The following is a 21,887-nucleotide window of genomic DNA, read 5'->3' as shown; positions in this document are numbered from 1 at the left end:
CTTTTGAAAGAAGTATCACAGAACAGGTTTGAAAGAAGCAATACTAGGCTTTGAAGTCTGGAAAGATCCATTACTCTTCCTATAGACAAAGTACCAACTGCTAGAAAGAAGGTGGGACTTGCACAGTGCATGGCATTTGACAAAGCCCAGGACAAGGACATGCCTGAAGGGAAGCTTCCCCATGTATAGAACACAGGAAAGAGGGAAGCTCAGTTCAGTCCAACAATATTCGCTGGGCACTTGCTTTGTGCTTGGAACAAATCATAATATATTAGTATTTACTGAACACCTGCTGTGTGCTTGGTGCCTTCATATATACATCTATTCATCCTCACAGTGGTCCATTCCAGAAGGTGTTATTGCCTCCGTTTTTAAAGATAAGGTTCAAAGAGCTTTGCAGGATAATGACAGTCAGGAACTAGCAGCACTGCCCTTGACAGCCAGGGACCCTGACTGTACATTCCATTATTCCAGGTCAGGAGTGTGTGTTTAGTATTTCTAACTCTACTAATTTCCAGAGAGAATTTGATGCATCTGTGAGAGGGAGGTTCCAGGGGAGAAGAGGGAGGGAGATTCCAGCAGTTAAAGCCTCCTGTAGCCCAAGCTTTTCTGGTCACAGGCAGGGAGGGATACAAGGGGCACCAGAGGTACATAGTAAGTACTCAATGAATGGTGTACGGATTGACTGCTGGGAGTGGGTGGGGCTGAGCACCTACTGTGTGTTATACAAAAAGGGAACCTGGGCCTGCTCACAGCCTGTGTATAGGGGAAGTGGTCTTGCACTGTACCTTCCACGTGCTACAAGTACAAGTGTTTTGGGACCTGCTGGCTGAGGAAAGAGGGAGGAGGAGGCGTGCCCTGAGCACCTACTATGTGCTAGCAGCTCTGCATTTTTTATCTTGCAGCAACTCTGTAAGTCAGGTACGATTGTTCTTATTTGGCAATGAGGGTATCAGGTTCAAAGATGGAAGCACTAAGTACACGGTTGCAGGTGGAGTTAGAGAAACAGCCTGGCTGTATCCCATCTGGGTGCTCAGGTTCACTTTAGAGATAAGACAGAAGCCATCCCTCGTTGTCCTCCCTTCAACCCTGCCATAGAAGAGCAGAGACTTCAGTGAGACCCCCATCCAAGGCCTGGCCAACTAGGAGGAGGAGGAGGAGGAGTAACAGTAATAATAAAACTAAAATAATAATAATAACAAGTAGTAGTAGTAATAGTAATAATAAAAATAAAATAATAATAATAATAATAAAACAACGCCCACCATTTATTACTTACTCTACACCAGGCATGCTCTCACTTTATTTCATTAACTTTGTAGGGGATATTATCCACATTAGCCAAAGGCAGGCAGCAGCCCAGAATTCCCGGGAGCAGGAAGCCAGGAAGTGACAGAGCCAGGATGCAAATCCCCTTCGAGCTGACTTTAAATTTCTTGACACCAACACAGGGTCAGCCTCCGCAGAGAGTAAGGGGGCGCGCGTCTCCCACGCAGAGGTGCGGAGCCCGGGACCTGCGGCCGGGAGCCGTCCTGTACCCGGCCGTCCGGTGGGGGGCACTGCAGACCGCGCGCACTGCGCTGCGCCTGCTTCCACCTCCAGGCGCCGGGGGGACGCCGCGCCTTGGTTCATCGCTCGCGTCCCGGCTCCGGCCGCCGCCACCCCCGGACTCCGAGCGCCGACTAGCCTCCGCGCGGGGAAGACGGATCCCGGCCCACGATTCCACGAGGCCTTCTGGGACAGCCGCAGGGTTGTAGGGACACGGACCCGGGTCAGCTCTCCATAAGGTGTCCCCCCCTTCCCCGAGTCCGCCCCTGCCCCCCGCCCTGCGCGCGCTTACATCTCTACTTAAACACCGAAGGGCTCCAGGGACCTGGTCTTCTGGGGTGGATGTGGCTGTACCAGTACTGGGCGCCTCTGGGAATCTGGGGACTTAGACTCGTCGGGCTCTGATCAGGGAGGAGGGCAAACCCAGCCCGAGAGCCAGGACTCCGGGAGGATCCCCGGCGCATGTGAATGTCGGTCCGCTGCTTCCTCCCACCCCACCCCCGGCCCCACGCTGTCACCTTCCTCTTCTTCTGCCCTGTGGACTCCACACCCCAGCCAGCCTGCTCACCGAATTCTGAATTTGAACCCAACCGTAGTCAGGCAAGGCGTGTTTGGGGCCTGGCCACAGCCAGCAGGCTCTCTGACCTACGCCAAAACAGCTGCAAGTGGGTATCGCTGTCCCCCGTCCTCAGGGAGGGGACCCCACCTCTGGCCAACCGAGGCGAGGTCACGCTTTCTAAAGTTGCTCCCAGGGGAAGTATGTGGTATCCACTGACCTTGACCCTTCCCCCACGGTCACCTGGGACACAGGCATTTAAGGTGGGTAGTTTAACGAGGTGATAACGAAGTGAAAATGGCCTAGTAGCCTCTTGAATTTGAATCTCCGACTGAAGCTTTTTTTAGAAAGAATTTTTATGAATAGGATACTCTCATGGATTTCTGTTACCAGTAATAACCCCTGAATGTTAATTGGTCATAATTACCTTGTTAAAAGTCTTGTAGGACCCCTCCAAGTTCTAAGAGTACAAGGGAAAGCATGTTTCAGAGATTTACAACTGGGCGGGAAACATCATATTATTTTCTGCATTAGGTTATACATTAGCATACTTGTTGAACTGAATTTTCCGCTTTGGAAAGATTTTAATCTTTCCAATTCCCAACTAGTCTCTGGAAATTTCAAAGGGGTGGTGGGAGGACTGGTGATGTGTATGCCACAGATGGAGATGGAAAAGCTGCCCAGAACATGTTGACATTCAAAAAAAAAAGTTAACATCCCCCCACACTTTAAAACTATGATATTAGGAACAGAGAATATGGCAAAAGTTACTCGTAGAACATCTGTTCCTTCCAATGGGAGGATTTCTTTCCTGCCAAGAATTTATGAATTTTATATAGGAGCTTGGTTCTGTTTGGGGAAAAAGGAAGGAAGCTCGCCAGAGCAGCCCCCTCCTCAGCATGGAATGCAGGAATACTTTTGCTCCTGACGTGTAGGTGGTTCTTGAAGCTGCGGACAGGGCCAGAGTCACCCTTCAGAAGGACCATGGCTGAGAACGAAAAACCTCAAACTGTTATCCTTGGTTTAAATTAAATAGAACAATACAAGGGAAGGTCAAGGCCATAGGACTTGAAGACAAGACTCCCATTCACAGAAGGCCTAATCCTTTTTTAGAGAATAAAGAAGAAAGTTTATTATTGGGATAAAACCTCACTAATTCGTATCTGTTCATTTCAAATGTTCCTTTCATTTTCACATTGGCCAGAGAGGCGGTCATTCATTCATCTCAAAAGCTTCAGTCAATCCCCTCATCTTCAGTCAATTATCTTTTGCTGTTGCTCAATTGAGCCTGATGACTGAAGGTTTATCTTTCTAAAACCACCGGGAGGGAGGGTGCTCAGAAAAGCAGCTGGGTGAATAGGACACTAAATGGATTAGCAGTTGAAACATTAATGAGTCTCTTTTGATTCAAAATAAGTTTATCTAAGTAGTTTTCCAATGGCCTCCTCCAAAGAACTTACAGCTCTTGAGAAGGTGTATGTCCAGCATGAAGGTCGAATTTTTGTTGACCATTTTAGGTTCTTGACCTCTAAGTGTATTTGTTTTTTTAACTCGGAGGACTTCGGATGCAACATGAAAAAAAAAAAAATCGAATTCATTTAAGTATCAAGAATTTAAATTGTTCCTGTTTGACAGCGAGAGAGAAATAAACAACCAACATTAAGAATTTGGTACATTCATTCAAGTCCACAAGTATTTATTGAGCACCTACTATTAATACGTATCAGGCACGTTTTTAGGGCGTTATCCTATCCCTCATTGTAGAGGGGAACTAGACAATAAATGGATCCAGTATGTGTTACATCTCAGGTAATGATAAGTACCATGAAAAATCAAGCCCATTAAAAAGATAAAGAATAATAAGGGTAGGGTGGGATGGCTCTTTTAGCATGGTCAGGGAAGGCTGCTCCAAGGAATTGACATTGAGTGGTCCTTCTAGAATTTTCCCAATGCAAATATACTCCCAAACACATAAACATAGATATATTTTACCAAGTTGGATCATACTATAAAGGCTTTGCCCCCTCCCGTTAACTTCCAAACATTCTTCTGTGTGTAAAGAGTATATAGCTCAAGAACCTGGGACTGGGGGAGTCAGGTTTCAATCCCATCTTCAGCACTCACTGGTTTTGTGATTCCTCATCATTAAAATGAGGATAATAATATTGCCTACCTCCTAGGGTTATTGTGGTGACAAAATGAGAAAAATGCATGTAAAATACTGAGTCTAAGGACAGCTGTAGTAAGCCTTATTAAATGTTAGCTCTTATTTATTATTGTTCACCAGATAATTTTAATAGAGGATGGCAGTCCATTCTAAGGACATACCAGGGCTTACTTAACAAATGTGCTACTATTGGATGGAAAGAATTAAATGTAAGCCTAACTCAAATTGGATATAAACCTAACCCCTGGGTCTTGCTTAGCAGATCAATCTATGGCCTCCTGTGCAGGCTGAGGATGAGGGTGTGGAAAAGTCTTAGGCTGGAATGAATTTCTGCAGTGGCATAACTGGGGGAGATTGGGGCCTCACAGCTTTCTCATTTGTGCAAAGGAACTTCCAGGTGACATGCTCTTTGGAAGTCCTTCCAGCTCTGTCATTCCTTTGTGCCTTGAGTCCTAACTGGTTCCTAGATTATGCTCCCATGTTCTGAAGAGCCTTCCCTGTTTCTGAGATCTGAGTCGTTGGCTCATGCCCGAAGGTACGTACCCAGAGCTATTTAAGGTTGAGATCCCCTTAAGGGGAAAAGGGATTCTCTTTAGATACTGGGAGCATTCGGGAGAATGATGGCAGAGCAGTTCGGAAGGTGGCAAAAAGGCAGCGTTTCCCATTGAAGGCTGAGAATGTGGGCTCAGAGCACCGCGTCTTTTGGCTAACTTTCTCTTCTGCTTCCTCCATTCAAGGGGGGGGCCTCGGATTGTGTGATCTTCAGCAAAAGATACATACTTTCTTAGGCTTCCTTCCAATTGGCCCAACTATCAAAAGGGCTGCTAGTCTTTATTCTAATTGAATACGTGTGTAAAGTGCTTTGGAATCAGTGAATGAAATACCAGGGAAGAAAAGCAATGGCTTATTTACTCTCGATGATTTTATAGAGGCTCTGGGGCTGCTATGATGCAGAAACGGATTGCCTTGAGTCATTGTGCAAACTGGGGCAGAGAGGAATGAGATGTATTTTTAATAGAATGACAGATAAGATTACTTGTTTCTATTAGAAAGAGGGTTGGTTTAGGTCACTCTTGTCCAATAGCTTCCTGTGCACCAAACAGATCTCCTGTTTAGACAAAAAAAAAATAAACACATTCCAAGGAGGTGAGGAGCAGATAATGTCCCAAATGAAGTTAGCTTTACTTTGTCTGGGAGACGATGTGATATAATAACAGAAAGACCCTGTGCTTTAGGAGTCAGGGAGATCTGGGTTCCAATCACAGCAGTGTGACCTTGGGCAAGTCACTTGACTCCTCCAGGTCTTAATCTTCTCCACTACCAAATGGGTATGATAACAAATTCCTAAACATATAGCAAAGTTGTTGGCATACCATAGGTTGCTCAGTGAATGTGAATACTTTCCATTTACCTCCAGCTTACTCAACCAACAAGTCCCAAGTTCAGGTTCCAAGTACATTCATCCTGACACACAAGAAATATTTTCCTGTGGTCAATGACAATAAAGGTGTGAGTAACTGAGGAGTTAAAAAGAAAACAAACAAACAAATAAATCACGTGTCCTAAACCCACAATCTAAAAAATTGTCTCTCCTCACGCAGTTTCTATCCCAGCTTTTATGTTGCCAATCTGGGAACGTTGTCAAAGCAAATGTTAGTTAAAAATTGTTTACCAAGGGACAGGTAATTAAATATCAGGTCCAGCTGAGAGTATTGTTATCACAAACCTGAAATAATTTTTCTCAAACCTTTTATTTATAAAGGAAGATGTTGGATAGAAGTGTTCAAGTATGCTTTGAGACAGGATTTTTTTTCTTTCGGTTCTTTTTGTAGATCCACTATCTGATCAGACCTCTGTAGTGCTTGATTTTTTTAAAAAAGTGCCAAGCATTCTAATTAAGGAAATAAATAAAACGTGTGTGTACCTATACCTATGTGTTATTTGTCAGTTGCTAAAAAGATTATTGACAGACTCAGTATTTCTGGAGCCTTAGTAGACTCCACCACTGATAGCAAAAACCAATCTATTACACTTCCTTAATCAGTGCAAACATTCGGCTAAGCAGTTCTATCAAATTTTTAACATATCCATTGTATATCAGAACAAGAAAGTGAAAATAAAGGAGAACTCTAAACCTGGAAGAGGTCATGTGTTTCCAAATGCAAATTGAGATCCAAACATTAAACAATAGCCATCTTCTAATCCTTTTACAAAGGCACAAATTGCAAATCAGACTCCCAGGCCAGACTGGCTTTGCCTAACAAAGTCTTTAATGCAAAGAATCCCTTAGGCAAAGCCTCCTCTGTTTCCAGAGCTTAGGCACCAAGACAGCCTTATGAAGTCAGTTATGCTCCCTAGCAATAAAGTTCGTTGTGCCTAAAACAAAGTCAGTTTGTTCCCCAGGTCTAGATATGCAGTCTCCAAATCATAGAAACCCAGGGTGTCTTCGTTTGCAGGTTAAGTTTCATTTAGCCAGAATCATTAATTCCAACAGAAGTTTGTAATATTTTGTTGAATAAGGCCGAAACCTTCATGCTAAACCTGAATAACGCGTTTTACATGCTTTAACATGTACCTGATAAACAAGTTAGATGTATCTAAAATAATAAGCAATCAAGAAAACTGTAGAGGGAAAAAAATGTGTATGTGGTTGTAGTTAATGTGGTTGAGTCTCTCTAAGAACTATGCCATCACTTTTCCAAAAGAGGTGAACAATTTATACTACAGTTAGGATGCTGATTTTCATTTAAGTTTTATACCCCTTGTGGAACAATTGTTCCAGGAAAAAATATCTGTAGACATGCATATCATATATATTTATTCATCTTTGGTCCCCACCCCCTTTGCACAGAGGCTGGTAAGGTAGGTCTTTGAGCAGATTATATGTTTGAATGGAATTTCATGAAAAGAGAAAGCAGAACAAAGCCAGAATTATATTTCAACATTTTTATAGAATGACTCCTATGTTCTTTTTGGAGGGCCATAGTGGTGAGTGAACAACAGTACGTGTCTTAGGTGGCTGGTTAACACATCACTACAGAAGCATTATAGAGAACAGTGAAATACGATTTTAGACACCAGAGCACAATGCTACATTGAATTTAGAATTTTTCTTTTTAAACTACCCTTTTTGCATGACATGTTTAAAATTTTTCATTCCCCTCCAAGCTTCCCTTGGGTTCTCAGGATATAGACATCAGCTATTGGCCTAAAGGCTGGTGTTCAGATCCTGACTTGATGTGACCTTGGGCCCATTTGATGTGACCGGTGGATGACCCTTCCTCATTTGGGCAGACTGGCCCACCCAGGATCCTAGGGTGGAAAGTGCGCTTTGTAAACTTTTAAAGTGTGATTTAAGGGGGGAAAAAAAAACCTTCATGGTTTGTCATATATTAACAATACACTTATATTTTTGCCTTTGAAAGAAGGCACATGGGTTATCCAAAGAGAAGGATAAATATTTCCTTTTTCCAAATTCTGGCTTCCTGAAGACCATGCCTAGTGGTTCCCTAACTGCTTCCTGAGGGTCACCTGACACCCATCTGCCTCCCCCAATATAAACACCCCCCCCCCCAAATGAACAAAATTCTTTCCAGAATCAATGCAGAGAATCATCAGGCAAGGGAGAGTCCTCTAAAAGGAGACACCAGGATTTGGGGCTAAATAAATTATTAATTTATTCCATTAAATCCAGTTACAATGGGAATCCAAAGGCAAATAAGGAAAGCTCCCAGAGCCCTCCAGGAGCTCATGTCTGTTGGAGGAGCCAGACCCATACAACCTTGTAATATACCTATAAGGATAAGAGTTTAATGAAAGATTCAGATCAAGTGGAAAGGAGGAGGCTTTTTAAGAGCTGGGCTTTGAAGGATGTAGATAGGAGCTTGTTAGGGGAATATGGGTCTTTCTAGAAGCAGCGGAGACCAACCTCTCTGCAAGCCAAAGCTCAAAGGCTGGGAGAGGCACGGTGTGTTCGGGGTCAGGAGTAGTGTAGCATGGCGCACACACTGCGGAATGACTGGATCCTTACGGAGAAGACACTGGACGAGCAGCTGGTGGGCCACACTGGAGGATTGGCCGTGCTAAATCTTTATCCACTAGGCACTGGGGACCATGGGAAGTATGGGAGGGGCTTGACCAAATCTTTCTGACCAGGAGAGCTGTGTGCTGGGCCGGAGGTGAGGGCAGAAACACGAGCTTTTTCTTCCTCATCACACTTAAAGTGCAGATCATGTTCGTGCCATAGTGACAGGATCAAGAAACATCTGAAGGAATCTCGCGCTTCCTCGTCAATCCACCTTGACAAAGGAAACAGCACACTGATTGGGAGACAGAAAGTCTGGGGCTTTTGACTCTTAAACAGGTTTACTGGAAGCACTTGGATGTTAGCAAATCCTCCTGAATTGGGGTGTATCCATTTTGCCTGTAGCTCTACCTGCCCAGCACACTGAAGACAACAGTATTAGAAAAGAAATGCTTTGAGTATGTCAACAAAGATGAGAAACAAAAACAAAACGCTAACCTGTAAAGGGAACCTCAGTTAGGTCATCTGTAAAATGGGGATGGGAGAGGGAAATCCCACCCCTACCTTTTGTTGTGAGGATTAATTGAGAGTGTAAACACTTCAGAGAACTCACAGAGGTGTGTAGAAGTAAGTGACCCAGATCTGACAAGAGACCTGCTTGTCATTGCTGAAAAAATCCCTTCCCTTTGTCATGTCTAAGAGATTCTGCTTCGTGGTTTGCAAGGTGTTTCACTTATCTCCCTGGTTTCCATCAGTGTATCTAGAGTTCTTTCAATTTCTCTGTAAAGTTATGTACCCATTTTAGCTGTTAAGTGGGTATGCAGGTATAGCATCGGAATACATTGGCTTGTGTCATGGCGATCTGGCAACTATTCAGTAATATGTTGATCCAGTGCCAGTTAGTACAGGGTCAAATAATATAGGTGAGCTAGATATTATAACCGGACTCAAACTCCAGGCCCCAGATACCCTAGACTGGACTATTTGATTGTTTGCCCTAATTGATTTTAGAAAATTGTCAAACCTCTACCTGGGGCTCCATCGGGAGATCTCTCTGTAAAGAGCTACTTCTCTTGACTCTTACTCTGTTTAGATGATAACATGTAACATAGACATGAAAAGAAACATAAAAGGATGGCAAACAATCCTCACCGTCTGAGGTATCATTATGATTATTCTGTTGTACCAGTGAAAAGTGTTCTGTTAAATACACATCAAAGGGATCCTGGAAATATGAATTTCCTTTTTGTAGTTGTTATTAGGTGAGATTTCTATTTATTTCCTCCTTTTCCTTTAAGAACAAGTGAAAAAGGACATTTGGGAGGACCAGTTGGAATATGCTGACTCATCTAAGGTGCTGAGAAGACCAAAGCAATTCGAAAAAGTAATTATATCAATAGCATTGTAGAAAACAATTAAAAAGATGGACTCCCAATGTGCATGATTCCAGAGAATCAATTTGATTGATGTTCCTACCCCATATGCCCTCTTTCCCTAAGATACGTGGCTATGGTACCCTAGATACCAGCCTGAAAGATTTTCTGTTTATGTATTTTAGCAGTTGGTTTCCTCTGTGTTTTGACTGTGACCAGGGCATTGAAGCTCTAGGTACTGCATAAGGATTTAAGAATTAGTTTTTCAGGAGATGGTGAGAAATTTACACTTATCTCCTGCTTAAGTTAAAAGCTTCCAAAGAGAGTTTGTTCTCAACTTTCATTTTAGTTTCACTTAATGTGAAGGAAAAAAAAAAAAAAAAAAGACTGCTTTCATCCAGCATTCTGATTGTAACAGTAGTTCCTTTGAGTTTTCACAGATAGACCATTCCATGATATATTCCATAGCACTTACCATGTAGAATTCTTGGTGGTGTTTTTTGTTTTTTGTTTTTTTAAGGAGGGTGCAGCTCAAAGTGGCCCATGCGGGGAACCAATCGGCAACCTTGCTGTTATGAGCACCACGCTCTAACCAACTGAGCTAACTGGCCACCCTCTTGGTGGTTTCATATGAAATATTATTGAATGACTCTGCACCTGAACAATGATAGTCTCATAAACAAACTTTCAGAAGCAGACATAGCTTCAGTTTAGCACTATAAAAACATATCACTATACAATAGCCTCTAGAAGGTGCTAAGAAAATATGAGGAAATAAAATAACTACATAAAATACATAATAAGATGATAATAGAATACATAAATAGAAAGGTTTGTGTAGATGGTGTGTATGTCTGCATAAAAGGAGGAGGGCGGAGGGAGTAGAAAGAACGTGGACTGCAAATTCACCTACGTATTGATGGTGTTGTGCTGACTGGAGCTTCAGAAGCCAAGAACACACGATAGAACAGGTGGCTGACATAGACTGCTAAATTTAGATCCTCCCATATACCAAAGTACAACAGGTATCATCACTACTTGTTTTAATATTTTTCCTGTGTACTTGCTTCCATAGCATAAGGACTGCCTCACCTGGGCTTTCTTATATGGAATAAAAATTGTAACAATTTTTGAAAGAAGAAGAATTGTTCCCCGGACCATCCTACTTGAGATGGTGATGGTTCCTGTTTTCACAAACCAGAACAGGACTTTAAGAGTCAAATAGGTTTTCAGGTAAAAAGAGTATTTTGTTGGAAAAGGCATTTTGCAGGAAAAGAGACTGAAAGTCTGTTGATATGTAGGGAACACCACTGTTAATCCTTTGTGTGCGCACAGAAGCTAAAATCTAGGACATATAAAATTAAATCTCATAAGGAAAATGTAATAAGCAGGCATCTCAATTATTAGGTACTCTTTATTATACAGTATAAATGGCTCTGTAATGCAGTAATGACAGCATACCTAAGGAGCTCAGAACTGGTAGGTACTAGACTAAATAGCTGTGTATGTTGAATAGTTCTGTCCTGTTACATTTTTAGAAAATCTTCATTCATTCATTCATTCATTCATTCATTCATTCATTCATTCAGATATTGAAGATTTCTTTTTCAGGTTAGTAAAAGTTAATGCAAATGATGTGTCCCTATATCAGAAAAACTTGAATAAATTAAAAATATCACAGTATTTTATGAATGCTCTCTTCCATTTGAGGTAAGAGGCAGTTAGCAAATATGAAGATGGCAACAACCGTCTAATAAACACTTTTTATACATCCACCGTGTTCCAGAAGGCTGTATAAGAGAAAGGTGGATTCCAAAAGCAACAATCACAATTGTATACAAAGAAAATTGTATTTGAATATAGGCTTCTTGTTTAAGTAGCTTTAATTGCTATTTTAAGAATAAAGCCTAAATATGTGGACTTCCATTATTAAAAAAATTAAAAGGTTCTCCATTTTAAATAGATACTTTAGAAAATTCAAAAACTGCAGGAAGTTTTTAAACTGAGGTTAAAACCAGTATTAATATTTTGGTGTTTCTGTCCAGACTTTTCCCTTAAACTTCTATTGCTTCTCTCTCTTTCAATGTACACACACATTTAAACTTATACAATTGGAATCATACTGTTTATAGTCTTGTATCCTGCTTTTTCCACTTAACATACCATGAGCATTTTTCCATGTCATTAAGTATGCTTTGAATATGTTCTTGGCCACATAAAATTCCATCCTATTGATGCACCTGTTTTCTTTTAAGCTAAGACACATGCTGTGTTTTCCAGTTATGCTGGGCTCTTAAAAGCCAAGGAAAATACTTTGTGTTGATCCACCATGAGCATCTTATGAATTTCTATTTCTTATTCCATTTATAAAATGCATCCATAGTGCAAACACTTCTGGACACATCTAGATATAAGGGATAGTTAATAAGCAGTCTAAAGAAAATAGCCAGCTTCCATCACTTGACAATGTTAATTAGTCACCCACATCACCATTACAAATATATAGTGTCAACAAGTGTCACAAATGCTTTTTCCATTTTGTTAGGGCCACAAATGAACTTCAGACTCGCAGGTACCCACCTGAAGTCTCAGTGCAGTTTTAAGCTTTAATTACCTCAGAAATATGCTACAAGCTTACAAAAAAAAAAATTCAAAATTTTACTTAAATTTACTTTACACTTCGTTTTGTGACCTTGAATCATTAATCCCTTGGTTTCCGTCTGTTGAAACGAGGCTAGCCATTGTTAGAGGATGGATGTTTTAAAACCTGCTACAAGCTTTGGTTCTGACCTCTTTAGGGCTCTAATATCTGTAACACCACTAAGCATGAGTCCTTCAATCCTCTGGAGGGCACTGTGGAACTATGTTCTTAGGGTTTTCCACTGTGGGACGTTCCTTTTGTTATTCAAATTGTTCTGAATGCAAGGCCAGGCCTCCGATTTTTATATTTTCATTCAATTTTAAAGAGAAACCATAAGGATTTTTTAAAATGTGAAACTGGAATGTGTATGGTTATTTTATGAGTACTTTCATATTAAACCGAGCAAATTGAATGATCGAGCTGTTTCTACCTGGAAATTCATATTCAGGTAAGGAAAATGCTTTCATGTATTTTTACGTACATTGGAAAGAGCAACCTGAATCAGGTAAACCTAATTCTGATCTACAGTCCTCAGAGCTCTCAGCCCTATCTCATCGATAGTACTCATAAAACTAAGTAGCCTTTCAAGTCTTCTTTTAATCTCTGTTGAAAGTTGGCTTTTTAAGTGTGCTTTTCACATGTCCTACCCACTGTGTTTAAACTGCCATTTCTGTTCCATATTTTTTCAGGGGGGAAAAAAACACACACACAAAACAAAAACAATGTTCAGATAAAATATTATAGGTTTATTTAAAACTTAATTCTCACCTTGAGTATGCAAAATACAAACTCCACAAAATGTTCATTTTTACTTTGTAGTTTACAAATATACAAAATAGAAGTTTGCTTAAATTTATATTACATATTTATTAAGGCAAGGAACTATATAGAAAAAAACATTTGTTCTGCTTAAGGCATACTTGGGAATAAACCATTGTACAAATTATTGCACATCTGAAACCACAGTGCATAACAGACTGTCTGCATAAAAATGTTAAAGTAAACCAGGTGTATTTACCTGACTTAGGTCAAACATGTAGATCGGAAGACAAAAATAGATTTTCCTTGTCAAAGTATGCAGCAGTTTGAGAACTTTGGCTTCCTCATTTGGTACCTTTAGAACCAAGACTCACCAAGCACCATCGTTTAGGCTATATTAAAACACATTTTCTGTACCTGAATTTCTTCCTCTTCTTCTAATATCATAATAATGGCTTTTGAAGGCAAAGAGACTACAAGGTGATCTTTATACTTATATTGCATCGAAACACAATTCAAGGGAATTCTGGTCTTCCCTCCCCCCAACTCGCGGATCTAATTTATACCCTGATATCCAGCTTCCAGTCACCCCATTGGCATTTGTAAGTCCAGGAATATTCAAGTTGGGTTTAGAATTGGAATGATAGAAGATCCAGTCACAGACCCCATCTGTTCTTTGATTTGTCTTTTGGCTTCCTTCTGTCTCCTGATTATCCATTCACAAGTTGACTTGTTGGGAACTTGACCATGATTGTAGTGCTTTCCAGTTGGGCTCCTCCCCTGACCGGGAAGACAGTGTGAAAGGTAAAAAATACTGAATTCTCTTCTGGCAGTGTGGGTCATATCCACTGTCTGGGGATTTAAAAGTGCCTCTTCATGTGTAAGGCGAGGTGGTCCGACCTGGAGAACGCTCGGTCGCACTTCTGGCACTGGAAGGGGCGGTGCCCGGTGTGTTTGCGGTAGTGCCTGGTCAGTTCATCTGAGCGGGCAAATTTCCACCCACAGCCATCCCAGTCACAGTGGTACGGTTTCTCACCTGTAACAGGAAAATAAAGCCATTGAAGCCATTGCTACAGAACGAAGAACTATTTTAAAAACTGGAGCCCAAATATTAAACCAACTCCCCAAGTACTCCACTTTGAAAGGATCCAGGAACGTCTTTATACCACTTAAGGCCATGTTAAATTTCAGATCATAAATAAGAATGCATTATGTGTACTATTTTTGCTATTTTTTGGGGGGAACATTAAATAGTTAAGCACTGAAAATACACAAATACCACCTAAACCTACACTTCTATAGGGCTAACATTTTCATTTGTTTGAGCCAGGATATCAGTGTGGACATGAATTTGGAAATTATGTCTGCTAGCGTATTTCCCCTTAGCCCAAATCAAGTAATAATATCCTATCTCACTACAATTGGGTCCAAAAGCCACAGGAGCCTACTTTTTCTGTACCTACATTTATTTTACTAAATGCTACCCCTACATGACCTTGTGTACCTACTTACGCTGATAGAAATTCTCTACAGTGACCATCTTAAACCAGAATCTCAGCAATCAGAACCATTAAATTCTTGAAATTTAAATAAAATCTCATTATTAAGACTATAAAAATAGAAAGGGTGAATCTAGGAAGGGTGCAGCCAATGAAAATATTCTAGAAAATTAAAAGGATAGAAAAAACCCCATTATGCTTTCCCACTGCAAAGTATTTCTTGATTACAAGGGCAGTGCTTTGCTTAAGCTAGGAGAGGCCCACATTCCGCCTGGAACCTCCCTGCCTTTCAAACGCCTAACAAAACTGCACATTCAAGAACTGATACCATCCATCAAGAAAAAGGCTCCTGGGCAAAAAGGTAGGCGCCGTTTGCTGTTCTTTCCTGTGATGCAGGAGATGGAGGAGATAGACTTCACCCCACATCCCAAGAGAGGCCCTGAGGAGTGTCCATAGTTAGCTGATGGGGCTGAACACCAAACCCACTCCTTTCCATGGCGTCTGATCTCCTACCTGTGTGGGTTCGCAGGTGTGCCTTGAGATGAGAACTCTTCGTGTAGGTTTTGCCACAACCCGCGTAATCACAAGTGTGAGTGGCTGTCCTTTTCCGGGGCCACGACCTTCTCCCCCTCTTAGGTTTGGGCTCCTCTGGCATGCAGGACCCGGGCGGCATGAGCTCTAGGGGTGAAGAAGGTGGGGTCAGCATCATCCCATGGGCCCCGGAGTGCCGGCAAACGCAGGGCTCCCCAGCCCTAACTATGAATCCCCAGGACTGACCTTGGTAATGGAGCGGTGCCACCTGCGGCTGCATCTGGTCGGGCAAGAAGGGTGGGTAGTTGGGCCCGGGATGGGGATGGAAGCCCGGGGGGAGCAGCAGGGCAGGATGACAGTCCCTGCTGCTCAGCAGTTCCTCTGCACCCAGGGTCGGGGTAGTCCTGCTGGGGAGCTGCCTCCCCAGGGGGAAATCATGCGCTGGCGGCCGGTGGCCATTGCTGAGAGGGGGTCCAGTGCCCAAGTGGGTCTCCAGGGGCCGACCAACCGTGCAGGAGGAGACAGCCTCCTGCTTGATCTTAGGGCACATGCGCGGCGGCCCGCTGCTGTAGGGCGCCACCACCACCGGGTGGCTGCCATCCGGGCTGCCTTTGCTAACACTGATGACCGACGGGCTGCCGTACTCGCTGCCAGGAGCATTCAGAGACGCCTTCAGCACAAACTTGCCAATCAGCCCGCCACTTGACGGCTGCGGCTGCTGCGGCGGAATGTACACTGGGTCCAATTCCGGCCGCAGGAGTTCGGCCACGAAGCCGCCCGAAGGGCTTACATCGTTGATGTCCGCCAGGTTGAAAGGAGCCGTGGAAGGAGGCGCAGACTCCCGGCCATAGAGGAGACCGCCACTCGTGCTGCCTGGGGCCACTCCCGGGTCACCCCCGGGCCGTATCGGATAGCTGAAGCTGCAGGTGGAGGGCGCACTGGCAGGACCGCTGCTCGACGGGGAGGACGAGGATGAGGCCGATGCCGACGAAGATACGGTGGCGGCCACTGACTCCTGATGGGACAGCGAGTTGGAGAGGATAAAGTCCAGGTCCAGGAGATCGTTGAACTCCTCCGTCTCTCTCCGGGGTAGGAGCGCCGGATTGCTGCTGCCGCAAGCCGCACCAACTCCACCACTCTCCAGGTCGGTGGCCACGGTCGCCGCCGCCAGGTCGTAGGGGCGGCCGGGAAGCAGAGGGGGAAGTCGCTTCATGTGGGAGATCTCCTCCCGCCAGCGCTGCGGGGACAGGGCAGGAGAGAGTCAGTGGTGGTCTCCTGCTGCCACCCGACATACTGGCTGGCCCGGCGCGCCTACACCGCCCAGACATGGGAACTGGGCAGGCAGACAGGCAGTGCCGGGGGACTCCAGTGCCGGCGCTGCAATCTCGGCCCACACCCGGGTCCGAAGAGAGGCGGTGCGTGGACATGGAGGATGTTATGTTGTGTCTGCCCGATTGCGTGTGAGCGAGCTCTGCAGCTCGCCAGCCTGTGTCCCTCCCCCGCCAGATCTCGGGGACGCTCCAGCCGTCCCCGGAATTGGGGCACAGAGGCTCTCCCGGTGTGCCCTCGCCACGGGGACGCCTACGCACGAAGCTCTCTCGGTCGGTGGACACAACCACCTCCCGCGCGCTCGCCTTGCCGCCTGCGTGCTAAGGGACGTGTGCGGAACCGGTGTGCGCCCCCGGAGGCTCCGCAGCGTCCAGACCACACGCACATACAGCAGAGCCAAGGGCGCGGAAGCCATCCCGGGAGGGCTGCGGAGCCCGTGCGGTGGCCACTCCTTCCCTAGTCCGGGTGGTTCTTGGTAACTCCGGGGCTCCGCCCGTTACCACCCTACCCACAGAAACCCACCGGACGCTTCCCATGGCGCGGGGCAACACTCACGTTATTTGGGGCACCTGCTGGACGCAGTGTCTTCTCCCTTCCCGCTGGGTTGGACGCGAACGTGGAGAAGGACGGGAGCAGTGCGTCGCTGACAGCCATGTCAGACTCGCCAGGTGGCTGCCTGTGGGCCAAGTGGTGCGCACACCGAGGCAGGAGTCAGGGGGCCACCCTTGACCACCACTCCGGCAAGTCCCACGGGCCCTCACCCCTCCCTGCGCCCTACGCTGCACCTACCTCATTAATGTGGGGGCCTAGAAGGTCCTCGGGAGTCCGAAGCAGTGGAGGTACCCGAACCCCAAAGTCAACGAAGAGAAAAAAAGACTTAGAACGAAGTCAAAACCAAAACCCCAAATTGCCCGAGATCCTTCTTCTTTGGATTAAATATAAATGAGAGATGCCTTTTTAAGAAAAGTTCCTTTGTATACAAAAGTTCTTAGAAAAGTTGTAAACTCTTATAAAAATAGACAATCAGCAAGGCGAGTAAATAGGTCCGGTGGCCGGGCTGCTCACTCTTCGACTCAGTGTCCCCCACCGCTGTCGCGGTCGCTGCGGCTGTCGCCGTGGGCGCTGGGGCTGTGGCCGGGGTGGCGGGCGGGCGGCGCCGCCAGGTGAGACTGGCCGCGGTGGCGCGGATCTGAGGACTGGGCGGCGGCACAGGGCGCGGAGTCCGGAGGGCTGCGTGAGGCGCGCGCGGCCATGGGCGCTGGCCACAGGCGGTGGGAGGGTGGGGGGCCGAGGGGCGGGGAGGGGCACTTGGCGGCTCCCGGTGCCGCCGCCGCCCGCCACCGCCTCTGCTCCCCGCGCGCCCACAGCGGCGCTCGTTCTCTCGGGCCGGGGAACTGCCGGCAGCCGCCGCGCACTCCTTACTTATAACTTTGGCTCCAGCCCTTCCCCCGCCTCCTACCCTCGGAGCGCTGCCGTCCGCCCCCAGGCCCCGCCCCTCCCTTTCTTCTCCCCTCCCTCCTGTGCCCCCCCGCGCGTTGCCATGGCAGCTAAATAAACAAACTCGGCGCACGTGGGGGCGGGGGAGGGAGGGACACCCGAGGGAGGGAGGGGCGCGGGCGGGGCCGGGCCAGGCAGTGACGCCAGCTCGGCAGCTGGCGGGCGGGAGCCGCGCTGACGCCGGCGGCGGTGGTGGCGGCGGCGGCCCTGGCGCGGGACTCGGGGTACCCGGCACAGGTCCGGTCGCCAGGCGGCCAGGGCGTCTGTATCGCCGTAGTCGGCTCCCTGGGTTCGAAGCTGACTGCTGAGAAGGCCGGTGGGGGCGGAGGGGGTGGGTAACGCCTTCGCCGCGTCTACGCACTACAGAAGAGCGCGGTTATCCGCGTGACTCATCTAGCCCTTCGTCTCTTCCGTATGAACGCGGGAGACGGGCTCTGGTTCTGGAGCTCTAGTGCGGGCGCTTGGCTTGGCCTCGCACGGTTCTTCGCGGGGTCTTCTGCCGGGTGGGGTGGGGGTCTAAAGGAGGCGGGTGCCCAGCACTGTAACAAGACCTGGGAGCCTGAGAAAACTGGAGGGTTCCTCGCCTTGGAAGGGCGGAATGAGGCCGGAACCGGGAAAGGAGTAATGGTTTTGACTTTTAAAGGAGCGAGGGAGTGAAAGATTTACTTTGGGGTGGGGTTCGGGCAGAGGGGCTGTGAGGCGCGGGGACACCTTTCAACCAGGGGGTCTCAAAGCACTTTACAAGCCACGCACTCTCCTTTCCACTTTATGGAAGAGAAAACAGTCATAAAGAGGTAACATGGCGAGGTAAAGGTCAAACGGCAACTCTGTCTTGGCCCAGGCCCTGAGCGCTCAACCCTACCGAAAGGGACTTAGCCAGGAGGTGGAGCGATGTGGGGAGACCCCAGTTGTCGAAAAGGGCACACGGAGCTCGGAGCAGCCGTCCCTGCCCACTGGGAAAAGAGGAAACGGCGATCGGTATTTGAAGTCTTACAATTTTGCCTCCCCACCCTCACTCCCCCCTTAGTTTGTGATCAGTAATTTTCCAGCCGGGAAATGTTTTCGCCCTCATCTTCCCTGCAAACAGTGCTTTAAAAAAAAAAAAAAAAAAACGTGAGTGGCGTTCGGTATCGCTTGCTAAACGTACGCCTGAGAGGTGTTTAGTTTGGATTCAGGCGCGCGGAGGGCTCCGCCGGCCCTCCTCCGATTGTCCTCACAAGTAAATGCTGCGGCTCACGCCGATGACAGTCTAGGAAACAAAAGAGAGAAGGGGGTCACGGAAAAGCTTCGAAGCCCCAGCACTGGGCAGAGTGTGCACTCACCTCCATAGAGCTCTAGCTGCTTAGCACTTTTAAGTTGTCACCTGTTTGCATCCTGCGATTCTGATACCTATTAGGTTTCCTCAGAATATGTGTTATCCCTGATTTTTCCACTCCTTGCTGACCACAGAAGCATTCTTGGAATGCATCTCGCACTGAACGAATCCACTCGGCCCTCTCTGCCAAAGCTAGGTCCGGAGAATTGGACGCCCTTGAAGATGACTTACATCCTCTAGATCGGCTTTGACCAAAGGTTGTGAGGGCCTGCAGCTGGGGGGAGGGGCGTGCTTTGGCTGGAAAACCTGACCCTCCCTCCTGTGGCCTAGAGGGGTTCAACCACACCCCACAAGAGCAGACCAGTTACTTTAACTGTGAAAATATTGTCCTTTTCAACAGGAGGAACCAAGAAAGTAAAACACCTGTTAAATCCTCCCCCGCCCTCCCCCACGCCTTTGTGATGGCAAAAATTTCTTGGGATGCTAGGACTTGAGGATTGCATGCTATAGTTATCCACTTTTCCATCAAGGCCAAGGTTCCTAAACCCCAGTGAACTTGGATGAGCCGGTGATTGGCAGCATGTAAGTCAGGAGTTGGTGTTTCCAACTTAGGTAGCCAGTACATGAAGTTTTTTTCTGCTTTGGTTTTATTTTTCTAAGGCAATAGCCCTTCCCCTTCAACAAAAGTAACCACGACAATGAAAATACAATATTACACAGATGAATTGGAAAGCCACTATTATTATGTCATACAATCAAGACAAGATTCTGAAACTCAATTTAAAAAGATGAACTTGTAGTTTCTCAATAATCTTCTAGAGGAAGAAAGCCAGTGCTGCTTTGCAGCAGGCAAGTATCTTGTTATTCCTCTGATTGCATCACAAAGGGAAATCTCTATATTCGCCCTGGATTTCTAAAAGAAGTAAGGAACTTCAAGTTCACAAATCATCTCCTTTCAAGGCAGGTGCCTGGTGTGACAACAGGGTTATGACCCTCCCTCTCTTCAGAACAGGTAGGTCCAGAAGAGTTAAATCCCTGCCCTATATAATTTATAAACATGAGGCTGAGTAAACCTTTGATGACTAAATTGCACTCTAAAATAATAATAATAGAAGACACCCTTTAAAGAAGAATTAAATACTTACTGGTGACTTTATTTCAGCAAACTGATATTACAAGTTTTGTGGTATAGAAGTTAATTATTAACGTCCTTGGAGTTATAAAATGGATTTTTTTCAGCACAAACTTCATTAGTTGGCAGAAGATGTGCTGGAAACCATTAGTGCCAGGGGATTAATGTGGAGCCATGGAGGGGTGTGATAGATTGAAGAGGCTGCATAAATGTTTCAGTGAGGGACTCTGCACCTAGAACTAGGCCCTGGATCTGGGGACCTGGCGCACCCTGGCCTGGGGTGCATGAGTGCCACCAGACTCAGAAAGAGCTGCTTTTTTAAGAAAAAGAAAGCACGAGATAATTTTCAGTATCTAAATCATTTTGAAATGAAATCCCTACTGCTAAATTACTGCAAGGGGGGCTTGCAACTTTCACAAGGTGGCAAAAGCTTCTCTCGGCCTCCACTTCCATTTTCTTATAATCTCCAGTCTCGTTTCAACCTCAGTCTTGTGTAGAGGGTGGATGTTAGCACTAGATTTCCTGGGTTTGTTTTCGGGCTTTGTTGCTTTCTAGCTTGGCAAGTTACTTGACCTCATTTTGCCTGTTTCTCCATCTATAAAATGGGGATATTCATAATATCTATTTCTTAAAGTGATGAGGATTGTAGATGGGATCTTCCAAGTATTTAGCACAGGACTCGATGATACACCATAGGTATTACTATCACCAGTATTCTCCAGTACTCACCATAAGCTTCATGAGGACAGGAGCTATTGTTTTGTTCACTGCCGTATCCCCAGGTCCTAGTACAGTGCCTCTCCAGCACATGTGTTTGTTGAATGAATAGTGTGCTTTTCCTTTTTGAATAGTCCATTAGCAGGAAGCCCGTCTTTCCTTTCAACTCTCATTAAGCCCCGTCCTTGTCAGGAACCTCAGTCCACCCAGGCCCTTCTCATAATTTTCTTCATGTTATTTCATCACTCACCCCCAGCTTCCCAAACTAGAAATCTAGATTTCCCTCAGTTCTTCCCTCATTTTCTTCGACCCGGGGGCACTCAGGTGTCCACAGAGTTCAACCATTTCCATTCCTAAATATATCTACTCTTTTTCCTACTACACGCTGGGCTGCCGAGTAGTTCAAGCTCTCCTTATTTATAGCTTTTAATTATTGCTGTAGCCTCCAAACTGTTGTGCTCCTCTTCCACCTCCCCCGTAGTCCCACTGGAATTTCCCTGCTAGATCTAATCCATTTTGCTCACAAATCACCAGGGTTTGCTTCTCACCTCCCCCCACCAGGTCTCCTTTGCCTGGAGGAGCAAGACCAAGCTCCTTCGCCTGATGTACCAGTCTCTTCCTACTCTGGCCCCAGACAAACCTAATGGGATCATCTCTAGAGACTGACCCCGCGCTCCCTAAACTTTAGCTGGATGTTCTCTCAAGTCTCTGAATACACGTGTGTTTTCGTTGGCTGTTTTTCCTATCGGAGATGCCTTTTCTCCCCTTGTGGGTCCTCATCATCCTCAAACTCCAGAGC

At 45.8% G+C, this 21,887-nt stretch overlaps 1 protein-coding gene across 2 annotated transcripts; it reads right to left on the bottom strand.

Moving 5' to 3' along the window:
* Positions 1-13,034: 13,034 nt before the first annotated feature.
* On the bottom strand, positions 13,035-17,823 carry KLF4 (KLF transcription factor 4). Of its 2 annotated transcripts, XM_019734216.3 has the most exons (5): positions 17,217-17,823; positions 16,983-17,103; positions 15,345-16,335; positions 15,081-15,245; positions 13,035-14,104 (listed from the first exon to the last, which is right to left on the bottom strand). In XM_019734216.3, the coding sequence occupies exons 1-5, from the start codon at positions 17,219-17,221 to the stop codon at positions 13,929-13,931; spliced, it is 1,458 nt and encodes a 485-aa protein (XP_019589775.1). In that variant the 5' UTR covers positions 17,222-17,823; the 3' UTR covers positions 13,035-13,928. The 2 variants fall into 2 exon arrangements, with proteins under 2 accessions (XP_019589775.1, XP_019589774.1); XM_019734215.3 differs by having other exon boundaries at positions 15,081-16,335.
* Between the last annotated feature and the right edge of the window lie 4,064 nt (positions 17,824-21,887).

Source organism: Rhinolophus sinicus, chromosome 16, assembly GCF_057876585.1.
Source record: "Rhinolophus sinicus isolate RSI-liver-muscle chromosome 16, RSI-T2T, whole genome shotgun sequence".
NCBI lineage: Eukaryota > Metazoa > Chordata > Mammalia > Chiroptera > Rhinolophidae > Rhinolophus > Rhinolophus sinicus.
The sequence above is the reverse complement of the archived record's forward strand: the minus strand, read 5'-3'. Positions and strand labels throughout refer to the sequence as shown.

Coding starts and splice junctions, on each gene's coding strand:
- KLF4 (XM_019734215.3), bottom strand. Junction 16,336..16,982: donor CAGCAGGTGCCCCAAATAAC/GTGAGTGTTGCC, acceptor CTGTCCCCGCAG/CGCTGGCGGGAGGAGATCTC. Junction 14,105..15,080: donor ACACCTGCGAACCCACACAG/GTAGGAGATCAG, acceptor TTCCTGTTACAG/GTGAGAAACCGTACCACTGT.